This window comes from Urocitellus parryii, chromosome 14, assembly GCF_045843805.1.
Source record: "Urocitellus parryii isolate mUroPar1 chromosome 14, mUroPar1.hap1, whole genome shotgun sequence".
NCBI lineage: Eukaryota > Metazoa > Chordata > Mammalia > Rodentia > Sciuridae > Urocitellus > Urocitellus parryii.
In genome coordinates, this window is record NC_135544.1 from 58683981 (window position 1) to 58706631 (window position 22651).

The following is a 22651-nucleotide window of genomic DNA, read 5'->3' on the forward strand; positions in this document are numbered from 1 at the left end:
GTCCCTCTGCCTTGTGGTTCTCTCTGCTCTGTCCCTCTGTTGTCACTGACCTGGCATAGCCGCGGTCCCCAAGTCTGCCCTGCAGGTTCTTTCTGCCCCCAGCCTAATCTGGGGAGGCAGAAGACATGACAGGGCAGGGTCTGGGGAACAGTGATGCTCATTCCATTCGTCATCACTGAGATCGACGTGGCCAGCGATGCCAAATGAAGGCGTCAGCCCTTAGATTTGTCAGAGTACATGATGGCACAAAGCCGTGAAGCCATAGCCTATGGGACATTTTCCAGTGCCTTTCCCTGGTACCCAAGGCTCTCCTCCCTGGCCAGCCCAGCAAAGGTACTTCCCTCTACTTCCTGGAACAGAGAAGCATGCTTACCCCACGCTGCCCTCCAAATACTCCCTGTCAGTCTTTGTCACTCCTCCCCAGCTGCTCCAGGTGGGCCCTTCCCCTGCCCTGGCTATCTCTGCTCAATGGCGCCAACAGCTGAATGGCAAAGGCCACCTTTCCGTAATTCCCCAGGCCACACAGAGTTCTCCAAAGACACCTGCTGTGCCCATTGACCTACCAGCTTATCCAGGAAGGTGACCATTTCCTAAGAAAGAAAACAGACAAAATCAGAAATCGAATCCACCCACCCCATCCTCCTCAAGATCCTGGTTACCGTGTTTGTGCCATGAGCTGATGGCATGCCCCACAAATTCCTAGGTGGAAGCCCTAACCCCTAGTCAGACTGTGATTGTGTTTGAAGACAGGGTCTTTAAAAATGAAGTCCTTAGGGTGGGACTATTCCAATATGACAGGTGTCTTCATAAGAAGAGATCAGGACATGGACACCCACAGAGAAAAGGCCAGGTGGGAACACAGGGAGAAACCAAGGAGACACATCTACTAGTCAAGGAGAGAGGACTCGGGAGAAACCAACCTGCTGACCCTTTGAGCTTGGACTTCCGACCTTCAGAACTGTGAGAAATGTGTGTCTGCAGTCAGTGGGACTGTGTCATGGCAGCCCTGGGTGCCTGAGACAGTCACCAAAGAAGACTTTGGCTGAGGGTTCTCCAGAGATTCCTAAGGTGCCTAATGGCAGCAGCACACTAGAGGTTCTCAGTGAGGACCAGGCTGAGGGAGTGTCCCCGTGTAAGGGAGAGTCTTCCAGGCTCAGGGTCTCGCAGGAGGCAGGGTGCGGAATTTTGGTCCAGCTACAGTGGACAGAGTGACCCGAGTCCCCATCAGCCACAGAATATGAGGGATGGGATTCGCCTTTCATATAAGCACAGGAACCCATTCACATTCTCCTTCTAGGGACGCCAGCTGATGGTCCTGTCTAAAGCCCTTCGCCCAGCACTACCGTCTCCTTCAAAGTATCTCCTGACTTTCCTTTTTATTCTTTTACCTTTGGGGTTCTCAAACTCGCTCTCACCCTTGCCCAAGTACCTGATGCTGCTGTCTGGGGGCCTCATCTCTGCAGCACCTTCTCCCTTTCAGCTGTGGGAGCAACTCAAAGCCTGGGATTTTGCTTCTCAGCAACTTTTAGTGGCTGATTAGGGGCAAGGTGGAATTAAGGTCAATAATTCCAGGACAGGTAGATCTTTAGTGCCCCTGTGGCGATGCAAATTTTTATTTCTAACTACAGCCTCATTTTCACAGCTTCACTGGTCCCAGGAAAAATGGTTTCCAGAAAGAGGGGTCTGGGCTAATAGACATTCTCCAGGGCTTGCCCGTGTCACCACTGGAAAACTCACCAAGGAAGCTCCCCAGCCAGGCCAAAAGCGTGGAATCACCCTGGCAAGACATGATGCCCTCATCCTGCCAGGAAGGAGCACGTGCCCTGCCACTGCTTCCCTCCCCAGCGCCCCCCCTCAAGGCGGGACCCAGTCAGCTCCCAGACCTGGGTGGAGAACACTGATTGGAATCATCGCTTCTGTCTCATGGCTGCGTTGTGCTGGGAACTTCCTGTGCAAAAGTGCAAGTTAAGATGGCCCTTTGCTATGGTGACGCCAGCCTGAGAAGTCTAGATACAAAGATGTAGAGCTGTATCCGTCTGAAACTCCAGCTCGGGCACCCACTCCCGGGGATAGAGAATTCTGGGCATGACAAGAACGGATGTCATGCAAATTCCACTGCAACATTCAAGTCAGTCTGCTTTTCTGAAACTTTCTCACAGATAAACTTTGATGAAGTTTATATATAATAAAACCTATATAATAAATGTGCTGAGCTAACTCTGGGTCAGTCACACTCCATCAGAGGTTGGCTGACCACCGGGCCCCAGGTCTTCCTCTCTATGTGTCTATTTGTCTTTTCTTCATCTCCCCTTGTCCCTGGCCAGTTTCCCCCTGAATTAACAGCCACAGCTGAGAGATGAGAGGGCCACAGCAACCTAAAACACACACCCACCAATAAAGCACACCGAGAGCCTGCAGGGCGGCACTGTCTGAGCACTGGGATGTGGCAGCAGGCAGAACACACCCCTGACCTCAGGGGACCTTAATTCAAAAAGACAGATGAACAGTGGATGGAACATGCCAGGCTAGCCCTGCCCCTCCCCCCAGCGACAGTGGTCACTCCGTCCCCTCTGACCTCTTGAAGTCTCTGGTGAAAATCCTGGATCCTCTCCCTGGAAACGCACATGGGCGCCTGTTTCTCAAATTCTGCAAACACTTCCAGGAGTTCATGGCCCTTTAGGATCCTGAACACCACAGATGACATGTCCCCACTTAACGGCACATGGCCACGTCTTTTCTCTTCCCAGTCCACCGCAGAGGCTGAATGAGTTCAGTGTTCCCCCGCACCAGAGCCCACAGAATCTTACTCAGACCTGGCAGGTGCCTGGGAAAACGTAGCCCAACCATTCACTGCACTTTACACCTGAGCATATGACCTGCCACAGGTAAGTGACTCACCCAAGGTCACACAAAGAAAATTGGGGGCAGACAAGTCTCTACATGTTAATGGGCTTCGGAGATACTATGGTTATGCTGCATTCCAGCATTCCCAACCAGGAAATCTAGGACTACAGAGGCACAGGGAATGGGCTGACAGATTCCGTAAAGGTGCCCATTCTAAAGCCAGTCAGACCTCTGCACACCCATTTTCAGTGGCCAAGAGATGGAATCACACTTGTTGAATGGATGAAGAGAACGTGGCACATACACAAAGAAATACTCTTCAGCCATAAAAAGAAAGTCATTCTGTCATTTGTAACAACACATACAAGCCTAGAGAACTCTATGATAAGTGAAACAGGGCAGACACAGAAGGCAAGTACCACACAGCCTCACTCAGACGCTGAATCTCATATATTTGATCTCATGGAAGTACGAGGTAGAACAGTGGTCACCAGAAGCCGAGGTGGGTAAGGGTGAGAGCAGATGATCAGTCAAAGGATGCGGGGTTATAGTTAGATGGCAGGAATACATGTCAATAGACCCATTGGACAGCAAGGTGACTATAAATAATGAAGATATACTGTATTCCCAAGAAATGTACAGGGTAGATGTTTATGCTCTCCCCTCGAAAATGATAACCATGTGAGCTGATATTACTGTTACATTCCAAAATGCATGCACAGTTCAAATCATCATGTTGCAAATAGGACAAAACACACCATGTTACCTGTTAATTTGAAAAGTGAAGTTAAAATTGGATCTTTAGCTTTAAAAAAAATGTGTAAAGTATTGTCATGCAAATTTAGGGAATTGGGATTGAAAAAATGAATTTTCAATATATTGTGGGGGATAGAGTTGAAAAAATGCTTTTTATGGGCCTTGACAGCAGGCAAAATATCCCGTTTTCTGTAATGCTCTCTTTAAAGTTAATGTAATTAACTATTAAAATCTTACACTAACAATACTATGATAATTTTTAAAACATCAACTTTATTGATATGATTCACATGCCATAACATCCTCCCTTTTAAAGTGGACAGTTCAGGGGTCTTTATTAGATTCACAGAGTTGTGAAACCATCTCCATTATCCAGTTTCAGAAAATCTTCTTCGCCTCAAAAAAACTGCATACTTGCTGGCCGTCACCTCCCTTTTCCTTCCCTGTGCTTGGCAAACAACCACTCCTATAATTTCTGGGTCTATAGATTTGCCTGTTCCAACTATTTCAGATGTAACATGTCCTTTTTGTAACTGGCTTCTACTGAACACGATGCCTTCAGGGTTCGCTCGTGAGGAAGCGTGCACCACTACCTCAGCACCGCTGCATGGTCAGGAATGGTCTAGCCCCTGGGTGGACCACATTTTGTGTGTCCATTCGCCAGCTGATAGACAGTTGGGTGGTTTTCACTTTGTAGCTAGCACAAAGAGTGCTGTGTCAACCCTGGTGTCTGGTTTTCTGGGGGCACATGTGATGGATCCTCTTGGGTAAATTCCTAGTTTAGTGATGGTACAGGTGGCCTGGGAGGACCGGAGCGTCTCACTTTACCTCATTTGTTTGGGGCAGCAGGACTCCCTCAGGGTGCAGTTCTCTGAAGCGACCCCTCATGCCCACACCAAAAATAGACTCTGACAGGTCTAAGTGGGGGTCCAGGTGAGTGGACAGCAGTGGGACAGGAAGAGGGTCCCACTCAGGGTCACTGGGGAGATCCTGGCTGTAGGGGAGTCACCAGAAGACCACGAGCAGGAGAGGGGGAGAGGCAGACCTGGGACTAAGGAAGAACAGGCTCGTCTGGAAACTGGGCTTTTCCCTGACTTGCTGCTGTGCCGCCAAAGCCCCCTGTGGGGCTGAGGGCCGGACACACAGGGAAAAGGTGAGAGGCGGATGAGGAGTGTGGAGGCGCTACCTGACCCACACGATTCCGCCTTAACCTGCCTAACACTCGGTTTCCCCGGGAAACACACTAAATGCTTCATGCATGTTGGTGATCACTTAGAAAAGTCACCCCAACTTGCAGGAAGGATTCCCACTCAATGCTGTGCAATGCACTTTCTTAGGGTTTAACTGGACACCCGAGCTTCTGGCTTCCATCCAGAAACCTGGAGTGGAAAACATGTTCCGAATGTTATCAAAGATCCTTCTTACCTTACATAACACTTCCATGGCATATTCTTCTATTTCTGCAATTCAAAAAATAGAGAAATACATTTGACTCACATGATTCAAAATATAACAACAAACTAAAAGGACCCCTTTGCAAAACAAACCAACCCCAAACTTCTTACGTTGAAGTCTCCAGTTCTTTGTGACTCTTTGTGTGTGTGTGATGTGAGACAAGGGCCTGGTTTCATTCCTGTGCATGTCCCCCACTGCCACCTGCTGAGACCATCCCTCCCCCGTCTGCACTCTCGCACCCTTGTCCAGAGTCGGCTGACAGTAAGTGGATGCTGCTCCGTTCTGTTCCACTGGTCTATGTGTCTGTCTGTAGGTTGGGGCTGTGCTGTTTAATTACTGTAGATTTATAGTAATGTCTGGAATCAGGAAGTGGGATCTCAATTGCCTCCAGCTTTGTTCTTTTTCAAGATTGAGTTTGCTGTTTATGACTTTGGTGGTTTCATATAAATTGTAGAATTGCTCTATTTCTATAAAAAACACCACTGGAAGAATGGGACAAAGGGGTGAATGGCAGCTCAGCTCACTCATCCTGTCCACCACCGTATCACTGACACCAGGAAGGACCTGGATGGCACTCATGCCTGGCCACTCTGCATCTCTGCCCTCTGTGCCTGAGGCTCTTAAGAGTTCGGGGCTGAGGACCCACTGGAACTAGTCAAAACAAAGGACTCTAACCACGGGGAACAGGCTCATAGCCCCATTCACAGACTCCGGGTTCCCAGGTCATCTACTGACCATCTGGATAGATTCCCACAGGGATCCACAGACACTGGGTTAAGAATCTGACCTACAAATCACCACCAGACCCTGCCCTTCTACTTCTGGGTAAATATCCTAAAGAATGAAAAGCAGTGGCTCACAGATACTTATTTGTACACTCATGTTCACAAGAGCATGATGTGAAGTAGCCAAAAGACAGAGGCAACTCAGGTGTGTCAGGTTCACACAGGTGCTCAGGATAAGCAGAATGTGGTGTACACACATACGAACTCGCATTCAAGTGCGGTGCGGTGGCACACGCCTGTGATTCCAGTGGCTTAGGAGGCTGAGGCAGGAGGATTACAAGTTCAAAGCCAGCCTCAGCAACAGCGAGGCGCTAAGCAACTCAGAGAGACCCTGTCTCTAAATCAAATACAAAATAGGGCTGGGGGTGTGGTTCAGTGGTGGAGTGCCCTGAGTTCAATCCCAGGTATGTCCCCCGAAAAAAGAACCAGCACTCAGCCTTAAGGAGGAGGAAGGTTGGCACTATGCCACGACACGGATGACCCTGGAGGACGTCAGGTTAAGTGAAATGAGCCTGGCAGCGCCAGGGGCTGGGGCCGGACAGGTGATGCAGGTGGCAGAGCAGCCTGTGTTCAGTACCCCTGATGACCAGCAGGAGGCTCCCTGGGCACAGGCCTCGGGGCTCCTGAGTTCATTTAGAGCATGGGGAACGGGCACTCGTGAACCCCGAGGGCACAGACAGAGGACCCCGCAGGGCAGGTCAGACCCCTTAGGATGGCTACCGTAGCCAGGGGTAGGAAAGCCCAGGTGCTGGAGAGCTCAGACAGGGAGAAGCCGGACCACACAGGACAGCTGCAGGACAGCCAACCCACCTGGAGGGGAGGACGAGTCTCCATAGCCTTTCATGTCCATAGCCAGAACCCGGTAACCCGCCTGAGCCACAGCAGGGATCTGGAAAACAAACGATTCAGGCACCCGCCCCATGGCCTCATCAGTCCTGCTGAACCTTCAAGACTGGTTCCTCTAGCCCCTGCTCTAACACGGGTCATTCCAAAGTCCACAGGGTACTACCTGGCCTCCTCACCACAGAGCTGGAAGGGGCCCCCAGGCAGGGCCGCCATGAACAGTGGTGGGGTTTGTGCACTGCATCAATGACACATTTAGGAGGGCACCTTTTACCAAGATTCTCAGCAAGATTTTATGAGAAGAACCCGCCTTTTCCCAACTGGTTCAGGTGCTTTGGGGCCTACCACAGCTCCAAGATCTGGAGCCTTCTCCACCGAGGCCCCTTTGGAGACGACGCTCCACTTCCTCATCACATTCCAGACTGGCCACCTCTCCCGGATGTCCCCTCTCCTCATCCTGCCTGGGGTGTGCCTTCCTTAGTCTCCCTTACCTGGTACCTCCAAGAGAACCAGCTCTCAGGAAACCCGTGGCAGAAGGTCACCACGGGGCCGGAGCCCAGCTCCACAAAATGCAGACGGACCCCAGGCTGTGGGAAGAGAGGGAGGAGACAGTGACCACCGGGTCTGGCGCCCCTGCTGCAGACCACCTGGCACGGCCACTTCAGCGGGTGGCTGGATCTCACAGGACCCCGCTTTCCAAGCGAGGACCCCAGGGCTGGGTGAGGGTGGCTGGCAGGGTGCTGGTCTGCCTGCACTAGCACAGGCAGCTCTCACTTCAGGGTGGGAAGGTGACAGGGCTGGACACCAACAGACGCAGAGGGACCTCCCCTTCCCTGGGTTGTTCTGAAGAGTTTTCAGCACTTGCAACTGGGGGCTAATTTTGGACAAAGCTGAATGTTCATGGCATGCTGAATACCACGATCATTTTATTAGGAGCTGTGTTCGCCTTGCGGGGGTGGACTTTGCTACATTTGTAATCCTTTCTGGGGCTGCATGAGTGGGCAGAGACCACCAGTGCTCACGACATCTGCATTCTCCCTTCCTCCTGGCACAAGGTGGCATTCTCCAGGCACCCCCACCCCCACCTTACATGGCTATGTGACTGAGTTCTGGCCAACAGGTATGACCAGAAGACAGTTCCCCACCAGGGCCTCCTACGCTGAGCCCCCCTTCCCTTTCCCTCTCTGTACCACCAGTCCTGCAGACCACCAGTCCTGAGGAAGGTGGAGGCACTGAGAAAAGGCACCTAGGTTCTTAGGTGACCGCTGGAAGGAACCCACACTCCCATGGTGCAGATAAGAAACACACTGGTATGAAGCCACTGAAATAGCAAGATTGCTTGTTATAGCATCTAGCCCATCCTGACTATCACAATGGGCTCTAAGCAAATAAACCAAAGTTATACCTAACCCAAGTGCCCTATTTCCCTCAAAGTGCACGTCTCCAACATTCTGATGGCAAGGCACGAGAGTAATGGAGTCTTATCACAGAGATTCACTGGAAACTATCCACTTGGTGGATTTTAGTGGCTCCAAGCTGGTGTCCCACACTGCAAGATTTGTGATTCAAAACAAGCTTGTTTCTTGCTCAAGAAAACATCAGGCATGCATCTTGCAAACCCTTTCACAAACTACATTCCATTCACTGAAAATATTCTGTAGTCTTCCCATTAGCATTTGGCAGAAGTTAACTTTAAATTCTCAATTCCTTATGTTGAAAATTGTGATAGTGTTTATGCTTGATCCTAATTTGCCTCTATTATGCATCCCAACTATAAAATTCTCTTGCTGCCTCATATTAAACTCAGCTGAGAAATTCATAAATGCACGCACTTTCCTACCATTTTTTTTATGTTTAAAAAATGGCTGTAAAACCAGAACAAGAGAATTCTGGCTACCAACTCAGTTTAGGTGGCATTAGGCTTTGATAGCCTGGCCAGCTGGGACTCTCCAGAGGTTCTCTGCCCCGGCTCTTAGAGGTGGAGTGGGGAAGACAGTGGTAAAGCAGCTCCGGTCACACTCGTTAGGTCAAATGAGGAACCTATTATAACTGTCAAGCAGCGAGAAAGTGCTAGACTAGCCCTACCCACAGTGGAGGGGAGTAATGGTTACATCCCACACCCCAGTCCTGGGCAAGTCTTCCCTCCCTCCCTGCCAGGGAGTTGAGATCTGAAGGGACCTTATTAAACATACACCCCTTCAGGAGGACCCAGAGGTCTAGGGGTGACTGCAAGGATGCTGACCAGCAGCTTATAGCAAAAAAGAAAATCCTTTTTTATAGTCCAAATCCCACTGCCCTCCATGGTCCCCTTCATGGTACCCACCAGCTACACTGCTATCACTTAGGGTGGACTTTCCAGTTGGGGTCTCCACCCACAGAGCCCCATTCTGAGCACATTTGGGCACAACTATTGCGCAGGCACTTCATCCTGTGATGGAACTGCTGGGGCTTGAACATGTTTCATTAGACTGCGACACCTCTGGGGTCACAGAGGGCCCCTCATTCATCACTACTTCTATCTGCGCCCAGCAAACAGCAAACGCTCCGTCAACACATGTGAGTCATCCTCCAGGTCAGCAAGTCTCTGCACGGTCTCTGAGGACAGCGCAGCTCACTCTCCACCTCCTGACCGTGGAGAACGCAGGGGTCAAGCCTTGTGCCTGGCGATCTGGTGTGGGGTTTCATCTAATCCTAAGCAGAAACCTACAGGAAGGTGAGATCATCATCCCTTCATGAAGCTGTGGCTACTGAGGCTCAGGGTGGGCAGCAGCTGGCCCACGGCTGTGAGCTTAGTGAATGGCAAAGTCAGATTCAGCCTGGTCTATCTGGCCTTCTCCTGCTCTTGAGCTGACCCCTGCTTTAGATCTCTTCCCATTTAATGCAGCCAAAGACACATGAAGGAGGATCCCAAAGTGGATCCGTCAGGACATTCTGAAGCTTCGGGTCAGCAGCTGGGGGAGGTCTGCTGGCAGGGCAGGAATCAGAACCCCTCTGCACCTGGTCTTGGCCTTGCCATGGCCCTGACCACTGGGCACTATAAGACCTCGTCCCTCCCTTCACCTCGATGGGGCTCCTTGTTCATCACTGCGCTCCTGGTATCCAGCCTGTGCCCCACACAAAGGAAGTGCTCTCCCTGTCCAGTGAGAAGGGCTCTGCCCAGAGCACAGGCAGGATGGGCACGGGCTCCCGCCCACAGGCTGCCAGGCCCCACATTCCCGGGGGTTTGGCCACATCGGCCGTGCTGATTAGGGTCTCTGACTTCTATTTCTTTGTCAGGAATGAGGCCTTGGTGAAACCCCTTCCTCATCAACGGTGGATGTTCAACTCCCTCACAGGAGGCTCACCCAGGCCTGGTCAGAGAGCCCCGGCTGACTTACCTTTACTGTCACGTACCCATGGCTCACATCTCTTGGGCTGCAGGGGATCGCGGGAGGGGCCACAGAGTGGAGCAGCTGAAAGGAGGACAGGAACGGTGAGGGACAAGGGACAGCCTCCTTCCCTGAGGCCCTCCCTGCCTCCTCCCCAGTCCTGCTGGTGCCTGACCAACCGGTCTCTCTCCCTTTTGGGCCTAGATAGACTCCATTTCCCAAATAAATTCGTGCAAGATTGTGGAGTTGTTACACGTATACTTTTCTTTGTTTATTAAAGATGGGCAGTAAACCATTTTCTATTCTGTCCCTCCTCAGATTCATATGCTAAAGCCTTCCCCACAGAGCCTCAGATCATGAATGGATGGGAAGTGGGTCTTTAAGGAGGTAATTAAGGTAAAATGAGGTCATTAGGATGGCCCTAATCAATATGACTGGTGTCCTTATCAAAAGAAGAGATTAGACACAGATATCAAAGGAAAACCTGTGCAGAGGAGAAGCCAGCCTCAAGCCACGGAGAGAGGCCCCCAGGGAACCAACCGTACTGGGCTGAAGCCACTGGTCAGTGAAACTCTGTTGCAGCGGCCCTCACCGACTGGTGCCTCCCTTGGAGGAAATGGCCGTGAAGCCCTGGAGTGTGCCCAGCTCAGCAGGGTTCCTGACTCCTGGCCTCCCCAGCTCCTGCAGACAGGAGCCAGGGCCTGCGCCCCAGAGGCTGGGTAAGTCTGCTCCTGCGGGGCTTGGTGTGGTCAGGGACCTCGGGTGGACCCAGGAGAACAAAGGTGACCAGGTCTGAGGTGCTGCTCATCTCCAGGCAGCCCAGGGACCTTAACTCTGTGTCATCCTCCTATGTGAGAGACAGATGTCAGGGACGTTAAGTCTGTGGCATCCTCCTATGTAAAGGACAGAAGTCACCTAGGAGCTTCCTTCTGACTGCCAAGAAGGCGTGAGCCAGATGGAACTGGTCAGCGGCACCTGAGGCCCAGGGGCACGTCCATGGACCAGCGAGGTCTGGAGGCTCCAAATGTCCCTGTCTTGCCTGGTTCCTGAGTGGGCACGGAGCCTGGCTGAAATGCTGGCGTTTGGCTTGTCTGCTTCCTGCTCACAACCGCAGAGAGAGGAGATGTTCTCCAGGGACCGCGTGGCTCACTGTACTGTGGGCCGCAGACGCCTCTGTGGAGGGGAAGCCGGGTTCTCTGTGGACACCCCAGACACCAGCAGGAAGCTCGCTCTCCTCAGAGACAAGTTACCTGCGTCCCAGTGACTCTCTCCAGTTCTCTCAGGGCAGTGTTGGTGTCGTGGACGAGGATGGTGACCATTCCCAAGTCACGGGCCGGCTTCAGATTAGTCCCGATGTCATCTAGGAAAGCCACCTGAACCCAAAACAGCACGTCAAACCAAGGAAAACTCCTGTGAGCGGGAGTATACCAGAAAGCAGGACGCCACAACACGAGCAGGGCTCCTCTAGCACCAGGGCCTCGAGAACCCTCCCAGCGTGCCCACTGAACACCAGCATTACACCGCACACACACGAGCACAAGGCCACAGTCCTGTGCCCACAGAATACCTGTGTGGGTTTCAGCCAGTTCTGAAGCTGCAAGAAGATTCAGGAGGATAGACACGTGTCAAGAACATACTACCACCCACCTGGGAAAATCGACAAGTCCAAACGGACCTGGCGCAGCTGCAAAAGAACTCTAATGAGGGCAGACAGTGAAACAAGTCATAAACAAGAGCAGAAGAGTTTGGTTCTAGAAAAGAAAACACAAGTGTCTATGAAATAGCAGAGAATCTCAGATAGACCCAAATGCAAATGAGGATTTGTTTTCTGAGGGGGAGTCGTGTCCCCTCAGGAGGAGGACTGACGCAGGGCCTTGGTGACTGCTTGGTTAACTGGAGAAAAAGCAGACCCCCTGTCACATGTCACCCCAGAATCAATTCTGAATGGGTCACAGATTTAAATCTAAAAAGAAAAAAGACTTTTGAAGTTGTAGGGGGGGAAGTGTGGGTGTGTTTGTTTATAATCTTGGACCAGGACAGCCCAGAATTCTAAGCAGCTCATTCCACCCAAAGGTTATAAAAGGGAGGACTGGTAGACTCAGGGGCACATGGCACCTTGGAGCTGCTCCCTGCCAACTGCAGCTGCTGGAGGAAGGGTCCTGGGAGCACGGCAAGGGTCCCCAGGGGTGGGGTCTAGGGTCTGAGGTGGAGTCAGCAAGAGAGGGTCTAAATTAAATTTTGGCAATCACCCGAGGAGATGGGCCTAGGAATCCACAGTGAAAACGGTGTCTTAGCTAGAAAACGTTGGAGACAGTATGAAAGACAGGCTTCGGGGCTCACAGGTGCCTAGAAGGAGACTGAGGCAGCCTGGGGACCCTTCCCTGCTCAGCCTCAGGTGGGGTGACCCTGATCGCCCACGTGGCCTTGGAAAGTCTCCCAGGGTCTCTGGCTCTTCATAAATAATCTTGGAAGCTGGTCTAACAGCTTTAGATGATACCTGTTCTACTCAAGTCCTGTAAGAGATTCCCAGGGGCCAGGTGTTCACCTCTGATAGAACTCTCTAGACTGAAGGACAGGTACCAGTCCCTTAGGAGAAGTCCCAGACTGGGAGAAACAGACCTGGACCTGCCCTGCCAGGCCCTACATGTGCCCGACCTGTAACCTTTCCCTTTTTCCTCCAGTTACGGGATCTCTGGTACCTTCTTTTTCCCTGAAAGGAAGCATCTGCATACCTCGCTGGGCTTGGCCTTCAGGGTGTCCAGTAGGAACTTGTAGATCTGAGGCTCGGGCTTGACCATCCCAACCTGACAGGACTCTATCAGGAAGTCGAAGTGTGGGTTCAGCTCACACATGAGCTTGGCCAGGCTGTCCCTCGTGGCGCTGTCATCCAGCCAGTTGTTGGTGAGGATGCAGGTCACAAACCCTAAGCACAAAGTCACCCGTGAGCAGAGCGGCCACTGCAAACTGAAGCTCAGACAAGTAGAAGTGGCCAGAGTCGTGGGGCTGGGGAGGGTCCAGCGCTCCGTCTCTGCTACTGCCAACTCTGCCTGGCTGCAAGCACCTTCCTGGCTCTCGGGAGCTGCATCCCCACGTCCAAACAGAGAAACAGAAACAGAGGTAGCATGGTCCCCTGGCTTGGTCTGCCCAGCCAGCCAGGCTGAAAACCAGGTGATGTCGGAGATGTGACACAAGGTGAGGCCTTTCCATGGAATATGAGGGAGCAATGATGGACATGAGATGGTGCTGCAGTTTAAACATGCTCGTCAAAAAGCTTGTGTTGGAAACTTAACCCCCAATGCTAAATCGTTGGGTGGAGGAGTCTAAGGAGCAGTGATCTGGGCCAGGGGGGCCCTGCCCTCATGAATAGATTAGTGCCCAATTATAAAATGGCTTGAGGCTACAAATTAGATATCTTGGTCTCCAGCCTGCAGGCCTTCTGTTGCCCCTGCCTTCCACCATGGTATGATGTGGCATGAAAACCCCAAAGTCCCCTGATCTTGGACTCCCAGCCTCCAGAACTGTAAGAAATCAATCTTCTTTATAAATTACCCATGTTCAAGTATGCTGTTATAGCAGCACGAGGCGAACTAAGACAGATGACTTAGCCACAGCTGCTAAAGTCCACTGGTAATAGGGTGGGACAATTTCAAACATGCCTATGAATAGGAGCCAGACATGGGCACTAAATAAATACTGGAAGAGCATGACCTTGTGTCTTAGATCATGTGACATAATCTAGACTTGGGTCACTTGGCTTGGCTACTCTGACACCCAGAGACTGGGAAAATCATGGTTGCTTAAAAGGTCGTGTTTTTAAATCTGGGACAAAAGGTTGGGTCATCACTAGTACTACTGGAAGGAGAGGATTTGGCTCACAAGACAGTCACTGGTATCAACGGCTTGATTAGATGAAATTATGTCATTTTCTGGGTATTCTAATAGTGCTGTTTGTTGATGTTTGATAATACTTGCAGTGGGCCATGTTTCAAGAACAGTTTTCTGTCAAGGCTCAGAAGATCTGTGATCTCAAAAAACACACTTGGTCATCCATGGCGCTCACCCTGCCAACGGTCCTGCTATGGTCAGGTCAGAGAATGGCCAGTACAGGACCCTTACCCTTCTTTCTAAGATCAAGAGCTGCCTGAAGCATGGGGCGGTTGATGTTCCTTGCTGATATCGCCTTGCAAAAGATTTGGTTGATAGAGAAATTCGCGGGGAGGCGGATTCCAGAAGCTTCTGAGCGTTTCCTGCAGTTTTCTTCCATGAGTGGCACCCACTGTAAAAGCGAATCGAAAAGGGGGACCATTAGTGGGTGCAGCCAGCCACTCACAAAAGCTGTGCAGCACCTACTAAACGTGAACACAGGCATCCCTGTGACCAAGCAATTCCACTCCTAGGAACACACCGACTGGGAATGTCAACATCTATTCCCCAAGAGACGTGGGCAAAACGTCCTCACAGCACTCTTCCCAAGAGTCCCCAACTGGAAACTACCCAGAAGCCCTCTGAGCGGGACACGGGTGTGGGGCACATTGACACACCTCAGCAGCATCATTCCCAGGAGCCCTGTCTCCTCTGTGTGGGCTGCTATGACAGAACATCAGAAGCTGAGGGCTCAGCAACAACAGAAGCTGATTTCTCCTGCGAGCGAGCGCTGGGGTCTCCTGTCTAACAGCACTCCCACGCTCCACGCTCATGATCTAATCACTCCCTGAAGATTTCCCATCCCAATGTGAGGATTTCGCATGTGAATTTGGAGGCCACAGGCATTCAGATGCCAGTGAGCTCCCCGCCTAGAAGCCACATGAGTGTCCTCTGTTCTGGGATGAATTATGCCCCCTCATAATTCACATGTCGAGATTCCTACCTCCTGTGTCTCAGGGTATGACTGTACTCGGAGACAGGGCAGGTAAGGGGGTAACTTAGGTGAGAGGGGACAGGTCAGGAGGCCATGGGGATGGGTTCTGATCCCCATAAGGAGAGAGCAGGGCCTGGCAAAACAGGCACAGGTGATGGGGAAAGTCAGGTGGGAGCTGCTCTCGGAGGGGCCGGTGCTGGGGTGGGGCACAAGTGAGGGGCTGTGATGCTAGCTGCGCTTCATTTCTTGGCTGGGTACCAAGGCTACGAGTGTATTCAGTTTGTGACACTCATGCAGCTGTGTGCTGCAGTGCCTCTCTGTTTGCACAGTACTCATAGGTGAGAAGCTAAAAGACAGCAGGCACTTCCAAGATCTGACTTTTCGAGCTTAAGGAGTCTTTATCAGGTGTAATTTAGCTTTCAGAACTCTCCCTCTAGCCGTGTGAGTTTCCTGGAGGTTACGTACTGACTACTAGAAGCCATGAAAGGAGTTAGAATGGGATGTGGGGTTTTCACAGCTGTTACTAACAATTCACCCTAGAAGCCCCATGTTCCTTGAAAATGCATAACTCTTCCTTCTTGCCCTCCCTTCCATCAATACTGCTGAAGCTTATTTTATTGGATAAATTATTTCTTCCCAATATTAACCTCACAGTTTTCACACCAGTTGCCATGATGTGTGCATGAGTGTGTGTGGTGGGGTGGCTTAAGGTGCCTAGAGTACCCCCATAATAATACCACATTGGCCTTCACGGAAAAAGGCAGGCTTTTGCTTTCTATCGTGAGGGCTCCAAGTTCTCTGAGCGAGTGATGGCTGGCTGTAATTCACAGACATTATGTACACACAGAATTTTAAATCTGGGTGCTTATAAGCAGATTCTCAATAGCGTTTCTTCTTAGAGAAGCAGTAATTGAGAATTCAAGTGGAATTAGAGCCTGATTACTTTGTTAAAAAATAATTGAGGTTGTAGTAACAAGAATAACTACCGTTCTTTGAGCACTTACTACGGGCCAGGCACTGTGCTAAGCATTTCCATGTTTCATGTTACTACAATAGTTATGTTACTACAATATCATTGTCCTAATTTGGCAAAATTGAGAATTTAAGAAATCAAGTGACTTGTGTGGTCACTCAGTCTATAAGTGGGTCCTGTGATTCAAACTCTGGTCTCTGACTCTAAAGTACTACTATTAGTAGTTACTGAATTAAGAGTCCCAGTGGTTCTGTCCTAAAATAATTACTCTGGCTACAGAGTTCCCTGGAATAGTTCTTCAAGGTCTCAGAGACGTCCCCCTGGTTTGACTGTAGTCAAAGAGATTATAGACCAAATGCCCCTTCAACGTCTGCTGGCCTTCTGGGTGGTCCTGGGGTGACGGAACATTATGACACTGGGGGAAGATGTGGTCCAGCCCTTGGGATTTGGTGGCTGGTGCAAGGCAGAAACAAGCAGCGTGCGCCTACCCAAGGGTCCCGTGGTGTCCCCTCACCTGGGAGAACGTGATCTGTCCTTTCATGAGGCGAGCAATGGGGCCATCCAGGCCTTCCTTCAGGAAAGGGTCATTCAGGAAGCCTCTGGGGGACACAAGAAATGCCACGGTCAGGTATGATCCGCCTCGCAGCAGCGGGAGACAGACAGGTTCATGTTCACAGCGGCCAGCGATGGGAGGTTAGAGTTCAGCGGCCCTCTGTCCACACGGTGTCACCCAACGTAAACCAAACGGTAAATAGGCTGAAGGGGCAGCGGCCTGGGGGACAGCCCTGCATGGAGATTGAGCCGGTGGAGCCACGGCTTTACAGTTAAGGAAGAGAGTCAGAACTGGACCAGGGTCATACTGTCCTCAGCTCATTTGCCTAAGGAAGTGTCCCGGACGACTTTTTCATTAGTTCACGTTCATTGAAAGGAAAGAAATAGTTCTTCTCTGGTTTTGATGATGTACATGTAATTTCTATTTTGTCTTAATCTCATTGTCTACATCTTTAAAAAGTTTTTGGTGAGAGCTGAATTATAACTCCCCAGATTCCCTGGTTGAAGTCCTAACCCTGGTCCCTCACACCGTGCCTGTGTTTGGAGACAGGGTCTTTAATAAGATTATGAGTTAAAAGAGGTCACTGGAGTGGGTCCTAACCCCATATGACCAGGATTCTTATAGGAAGAGAAAATTTGGACACAGATATGCACAGAAGCAGATCATGGGGAGACACAAGAAAAGATGGCCATCCTCAGCCAAGGAGAAAGGCCTCCAAAGAAATGACCCCTGCTGACACCTTGACCATGGGCTAGTCACCTCCAGAGCGGCTCTCCTGTTAAAGGCAACCAGTCTGTCTTATGTGCACAGCAGCCCTAATCAAGGAATATGCCTTAGCTCTTATCAGCTGCGAATGGTAAGACAGCCACACTATTTACCACCCCAGAGAAAGAGAACAGAGATCTCCAACCTGGGAGTTTCATTTCTGATAATAGCCAAGTACCTTTCAAAAGACTAACCCTTGTGCAAGTAACATGATAAACTCTGGACAAACTATAAAAAGACTTATCTAACACTGCTCCACTGCCCAGTATCAGCAATGGCTCTGCCACACCCTGGCCATCAGGTTTTTTTTTTTTGTTGTTGTTGTTTTTAAGTTTTAATAAGTTGGAATTACAGATCACCAAAATTCACATTTTCAGTGTATAATTTAACAATTTTTAATAAATGTATGGAGTTGTACAAACACCACCCTATTCCAGTTCTAGAACATTCTTCATGCTTTTCAGCAGCTGCCCTCCAGGTTTAAGAAGCAATGCACAATTCAACTCAATGATCTTTTATTAAGCACCTATGGTATACAAAGCATTGTGCTAACTCCTGAGATATAAAAATGGAAAAAATATGGCTGTCTGCTTGGGGCACTCATAAGAGAACAAGGGAGGTGACATGTAAAGATAGATTTACTCATTAACTCAACACAGAAGGGACGCCAGACCTCCATATATGAGGTCAATTCATTTTTCAACAAAGAAGTCACCAAAATTGAAAGTAAACAATTTTTCTTCAATAATGGTGTTGGAACTACTGGACTTCCACATGGGGGGAAGACATCTAATCTCCCACCTCACACTATAGAAACAAAGATTAACCTGAAATGGTTCATAAACCTATGTGGAACGAAGTCAATCCAGCCTTAGAAGAAGGTAGAATATGACTTTTAGGTAAGTAAAGATTTCTTAAAAGGACACAAAAAGTGTTCATTGTAATAAAATATATATATATATAAATTAGATGTCATTAAAATGAAGGATTTCTGTTCATCAAAGACATCAAGACCGTGAATGAGTAAACCAGAGACATGGGGCTTTTGCAGTATGTACATCTGACAAAGGCCCAGTTTCAGGAATATGTGAAAAATTCCCAAACATCAACGAGAGCAAACTAACTCGGGGAAAAAATGGGAGAATCACCTAAGTGTATTCTTCAACAGAATTACTGTGGTTCATAAATATATGAAAAGAAGCTCAGCGTCATTCTTCACAAGGGAAACCCAAACTAAAACCACAAAGACTTGCCACCACATGCCCACGGGCAAGGCTGAACTAGACCGACTGGCAGTGCTATTCAGGATGGAAATGTGGTGGGACTCACTGGAGTTCCCTTACGTTCCTGGTGGGAGTGTGACTTGATAAAACCACTTCAGAGAATGGCATCTCTACAAAGCCCTTTTTATATTGACATGGGCACAATCACAATAAAGGTATCAGGCACAAGCTTTATGTACTGATTAACATTGAAATATGCAAAATTAAGAAAGTAGAGATTGTATCAAGATATCAAACTCAGGATATATCTATTTCTCTTTCTGATCAATCATCCCACTGAGATTGTTTCCAGAGTCCTAGGCCAGGGTGCCCTGACTTTGGGGAGTCCCAAAACACCAGGTCTGGCCCCTTGCCCCAAAAGGAAACCAAATGAAAAAGTAATGACAAAGTAGGGAAGGAATTTAATATTCAGTATAGCCACACTGGGAAGTCAAGGAGACTGGCGTCCTCAGCCCTGCCTTCCAGGGGTGCTGACATGAGCTTCAAGTTTAAGTAGGGAAGAACTGGGATGGGGCAAGAAGACTGCATAGCAAAGTCACTAGTCCCACTTCGGGGGAGGCAGTGCCATCAAGGGGTGACCTGCCTGCAAGGCTCCGTGTTCCTGGCAGGTTTAGGGCAATGACTGGAGACTTCTAGGGTGTTAGCATAACTGCAGCCATGTTCCTTTTGCCCAGACCCTGCTCTATGAATACTGTTCTTATTCCCAAGAAAGAGAAAGTAACCCGAGATAGAATCTACTGGCCTGGAGGTGTGCTAGTCTTTCCTGTTCTCTTACTGAGAGATAGGGGACAACCTACAGGCTCCTGAAATGGGGACACACTGGTTTCCCTGTTCTCTCCTTGGGGAGATAAAGGGACATGTCAGTTTCCCTGTTTCCCTCTGAAAGAGGAAAACTGCCTGTCTCTGTTCCCAAGAAACAAACTTGCCTTCCACAAGATCAGGAGATGCTTACAATGTTGGTCAAGACTAACTGCACCCCTAATGCGCGGCCATGATTCTAGCCTATTAACAATCAATGGGGAGTTGCTGCTCTCTGCGCAGAGCAGGCTCCTGACAATAAACCCGATCTTTATCCCAGGTGTATGTGTGTGATTAGTCCTGCCACTTTTCTTTCATAGGAGATCTGACACAGGACATTGTAAAAGCTGGCAGCTGACAATCTGTTAATTATAATGTTCCTGAAAATCTTGAAAATACCTTAGTTACTCCTATCTTGGTGCCTTCAGCCTTGGAGGGAACAAGAGAGGTTAGGTAAATCTAGAAACAATCCACCTGTACTGCCAGTTTTAAAATAGACACTCCCTAAGCAATTAACTTATCTATGTGCAGAGCTTAGCAGGAACTTGACCCAAAGTTTAAGGGGAAAAGGAAATATACAAAATGAAAGCAGAGATGCCAAACTTTTATCCTGTTAGTTACCCATCAGGCATCTGTGGGCCCATGTGAAGAGTCAGTGCTTTTAGCAAAAGTGGACTCTAAGTCCCTGTTACAAGATTTTACAAAAGATAACATCAAAAGGTTTCTCAAAGCTTCAATAGTACTAAAAAAAACCCCCAAGAAATATGAATTATCAGACTAAAATAAAAACCTCAAAAAATCTTGGAGACAGAAGGTAAATGGGAACGTATTGACTTGAAAAAAGAAAAAGGAGAGTCCAATCACGGGACAAGTTCATTGTTCTCACCAAACCCCAGAGGAAGCTCAGACCCAGCGTTGGCAAACACCACATGTAGAAAGTGGGCCTGGGGGGGCTTCAGGGTAGACAAAGAGGGGCTGTGTTGAGGCAGTCTCTCCCTCTACCGCCTCATTTGTTCCTGCAACAGATACTTATGGAGCGCCTTCTGTGTGGCAGGCACTGCGGCAGGCAGCACGCGGTCCCTCCAGTTCGGCTGGTTTGGCACTTCCCCAGCACAGGTGCCTCAGGGCAGTCTGCTGTGTCCCTCTGAATCCTTTTCATAATAAGGCTTTATTTACAAATTAGTTATGAAATCAAAATTCATTTTTTTTTTTTTTTTAGTTAAAAATGGGAAGATGCTTCAGGAGCACATGACCTCTTGGAGGTGTGAAGAGCAGCGGAAAGCCCGGGCGCTGACCTGCAGATCCTGGAGGCATTCAGGAAATATCACGGAAACAGCCACAAGATACGCCTAAGCCCTACTGTCAGACCCTCTTTCGAGTTTTGCCTAACTGTACTGTTATGGGTCAAACTAGATGTGCCTCGACCAGACAAACTCCTTTTTACCCTGAGACTCCATTTCACGTAAGAAATGTTTCTCCCATGAGAAAACCCCGCCTCTGCCACCTTCTGCTAAGCATGCCCTGTTTGACAATGCATGGCAGCAGAAAAATGTTTCCTCTATTTTTATACAATGTATTATTAAGAAACACATTTGTAAGATGTTCTCCATTTAGTTACCATTTTTCTTGCACAGTATACTGTACCCTGACCAGGGTTATTCTGACCCATTCCCTACGTTGCTATGGTTTTGACTTACTGGTAGTTGGTGGTTTGGAGGCTCTAAGAGTGCACCCTACCTTCTTCAAGGGGCTGAAGGTTGCAGAGATGACTTGCTTGCTGCCCTTCCAACCCACAGGCGAATAAAGTCCCATGTCCTGCTTCAAGACTGACCTGGTGATTTATTTCAAATGTGCCACAACAGTATTAAGAATAAGATCTCTTATCCAGCTCACTCAAAGAACATCTATTGAGGGCGGGGGCTGTAGCTCAGTGGGAAAGCGCTTGCCTTGCATGTATGAGGCACTGGGTTCAATCCTCAGCACCACATACAAATAAATAAAGATACTGTGTATCTATCTACAACTAAAAATATATTTTTTTAAAAAGAACATTTACTGAATTCTGTAGCATGAATTTTTAAAAGATATTTGACAACTTAACCGTCTCTACTTTTTAGTCTAGTGGTGCTGGACAGACCCTCCACCATGATGCCCTCTGAGCAATTATACAATTATGCACATACAACTTCCTATGGACTAGGCATGGTGCCGAATGCTTGTGATCCCAGGGATTTGGGAGGCTGAGGCAGGAGGATGACAAGTTGGAGGCTAGCTGGGGCAAGTTAGCAAGACCCTGTCTCAAAATCTCTAAATTGCTTAGTGATGATGCACCCTGCTACAGGATTCAATCCCAGGACCACCACCCCCAACACTACAGAAACAAAACTGCCTACAGGTCATAGGAACCTTGGGAGACCACACTGACTCCTTCAGAACACTTCAGTCAGTTTTGGCTGCAAAAGAAAACATCATTTCCAGGGGCTGGGGATGTGGCTCAAGCGGTAGTGCGCTCACCTGGCATGCACGGGGCGCTGGGTTCAATCCTCAGCACCACATAAAAATAAAATAATGATCTTGTGTTCGTCAAGAACTAAAAAAGCAAATATTAAAAAAAAAAGAAAACATCATTTCCAGCACCCTAACTCTCAAGGACACTGGTCCAGATGGCCACAAAGGTAGAGCTTCTTTTCCTTACTCTGTCTGCTGCATGATGCTAGAAGATCTAGCACCCAGTCCTCCCACAACCTCTGACTTCCAAAGTTCATGGCACCTGAGACCAGGACCCTGCCTTCAGCAGTTATTTATGGGTGTCCAGGACTTGTGGGCTCCTTACCTTAAGCCTCAGCACCAGGCTCAAGGCTCCCTCTTATCTCAGCTGGGCCCTCCATCCTCCATGGCAATGACCCCACAGATTCCTAATTCAAGCTCTTGTTCTCTCCATTTCCAACATTACAGGGCTGTCCTATCATTCTATTACTGGTCCACCTCCAAGCTCCCAAACCCTCAGTCTTTTGCCCCTATCAATTTACCTGATCCAGCACCCTGACAATTGTGTGCTGTGAATTAGAGTTCCAATTACTTTATTTCCTCTTCATCCCATCTCAGAAACCTTCCAGGACTCCCCACTGGCCAGGAAGTAGGGGCATGCTCATCCGCTGGCTTCCAGGCTGCACCCCGTGAGGGTCCGGCCACCTCTCCAGGCCCTTCTCTCCAGGTAGGCTGCAGCACGCAGTGTCCCATTCACACTCCAGGCTTTCCACCCCCTGGCCTGTGTACCTTCTGCTCGCCTCATCTGGGAGGGGCCCCCTCACAGTCCCTGACGACCTCCTGTCAATCTTCCTCCTACACTTAAGCCTCTCCTGATTCCAGT

At 49.3% G+C, this 22651-nt stretch overlaps 1 protein-coding gene across 5 annotated transcripts in view; it reads right to left on the minus strand.

Annotated features, from left to right (window-relative positions):
- The window catches only part of Ephx2 (epoxide hydrolase 2), a 42843-nt gene that overhangs the window by 17893 nt on the left and 2299 nt on the right, over positions 1 to 22651 (minus strand). For 3 of the 5 annotated variants that reach the window (XR_003301704.2, XM_026398855.2, XM_026398854.2), the window contains exons 2-11: positions 16397 to 16481; positions 14168 to 14327; positions 12784 to 12974; positions 11619 to 11645; positions 11302 to 11424; positions 10061 to 10135; positions 7175 to 7270; positions 6651 to 6729; positions 5026 to 5060; positions 564 to 590 (exon numbers count right to left, since the gene is read on the minus strand). Coding sequence is in view for 4 of the 5 variants with exons in the window: in XM_026398855.2 (XP_026254640.2) it covers positions 564 to 590; positions 5026 to 5060; positions 6651 to 6729; positions 7175 to 7270; positions 10061 to 10135; positions 11302 to 11424; positions 11619 to 11645; positions 12784 to 12974; positions 14168 to 14327; positions 16397 to 16481 (898 nt within the window). In the remaining variant the exon portion in view is untranslated. The remainder of the gene's footprint in view (positions 1 to 563; positions 591 to 5025; positions 5061 to 6650; positions 6730 to 7174; positions 7271 to 10060; positions 10136 to 11301; positions 11425 to 11618; positions 11646 to 12783; positions 12975 to 14167; positions 14328 to 16396; positions 16482 to 22651) is intronic. The other 2 variants (XM_026398856.2, XM_026398853.2) reach the window with 1 other exon arrangement.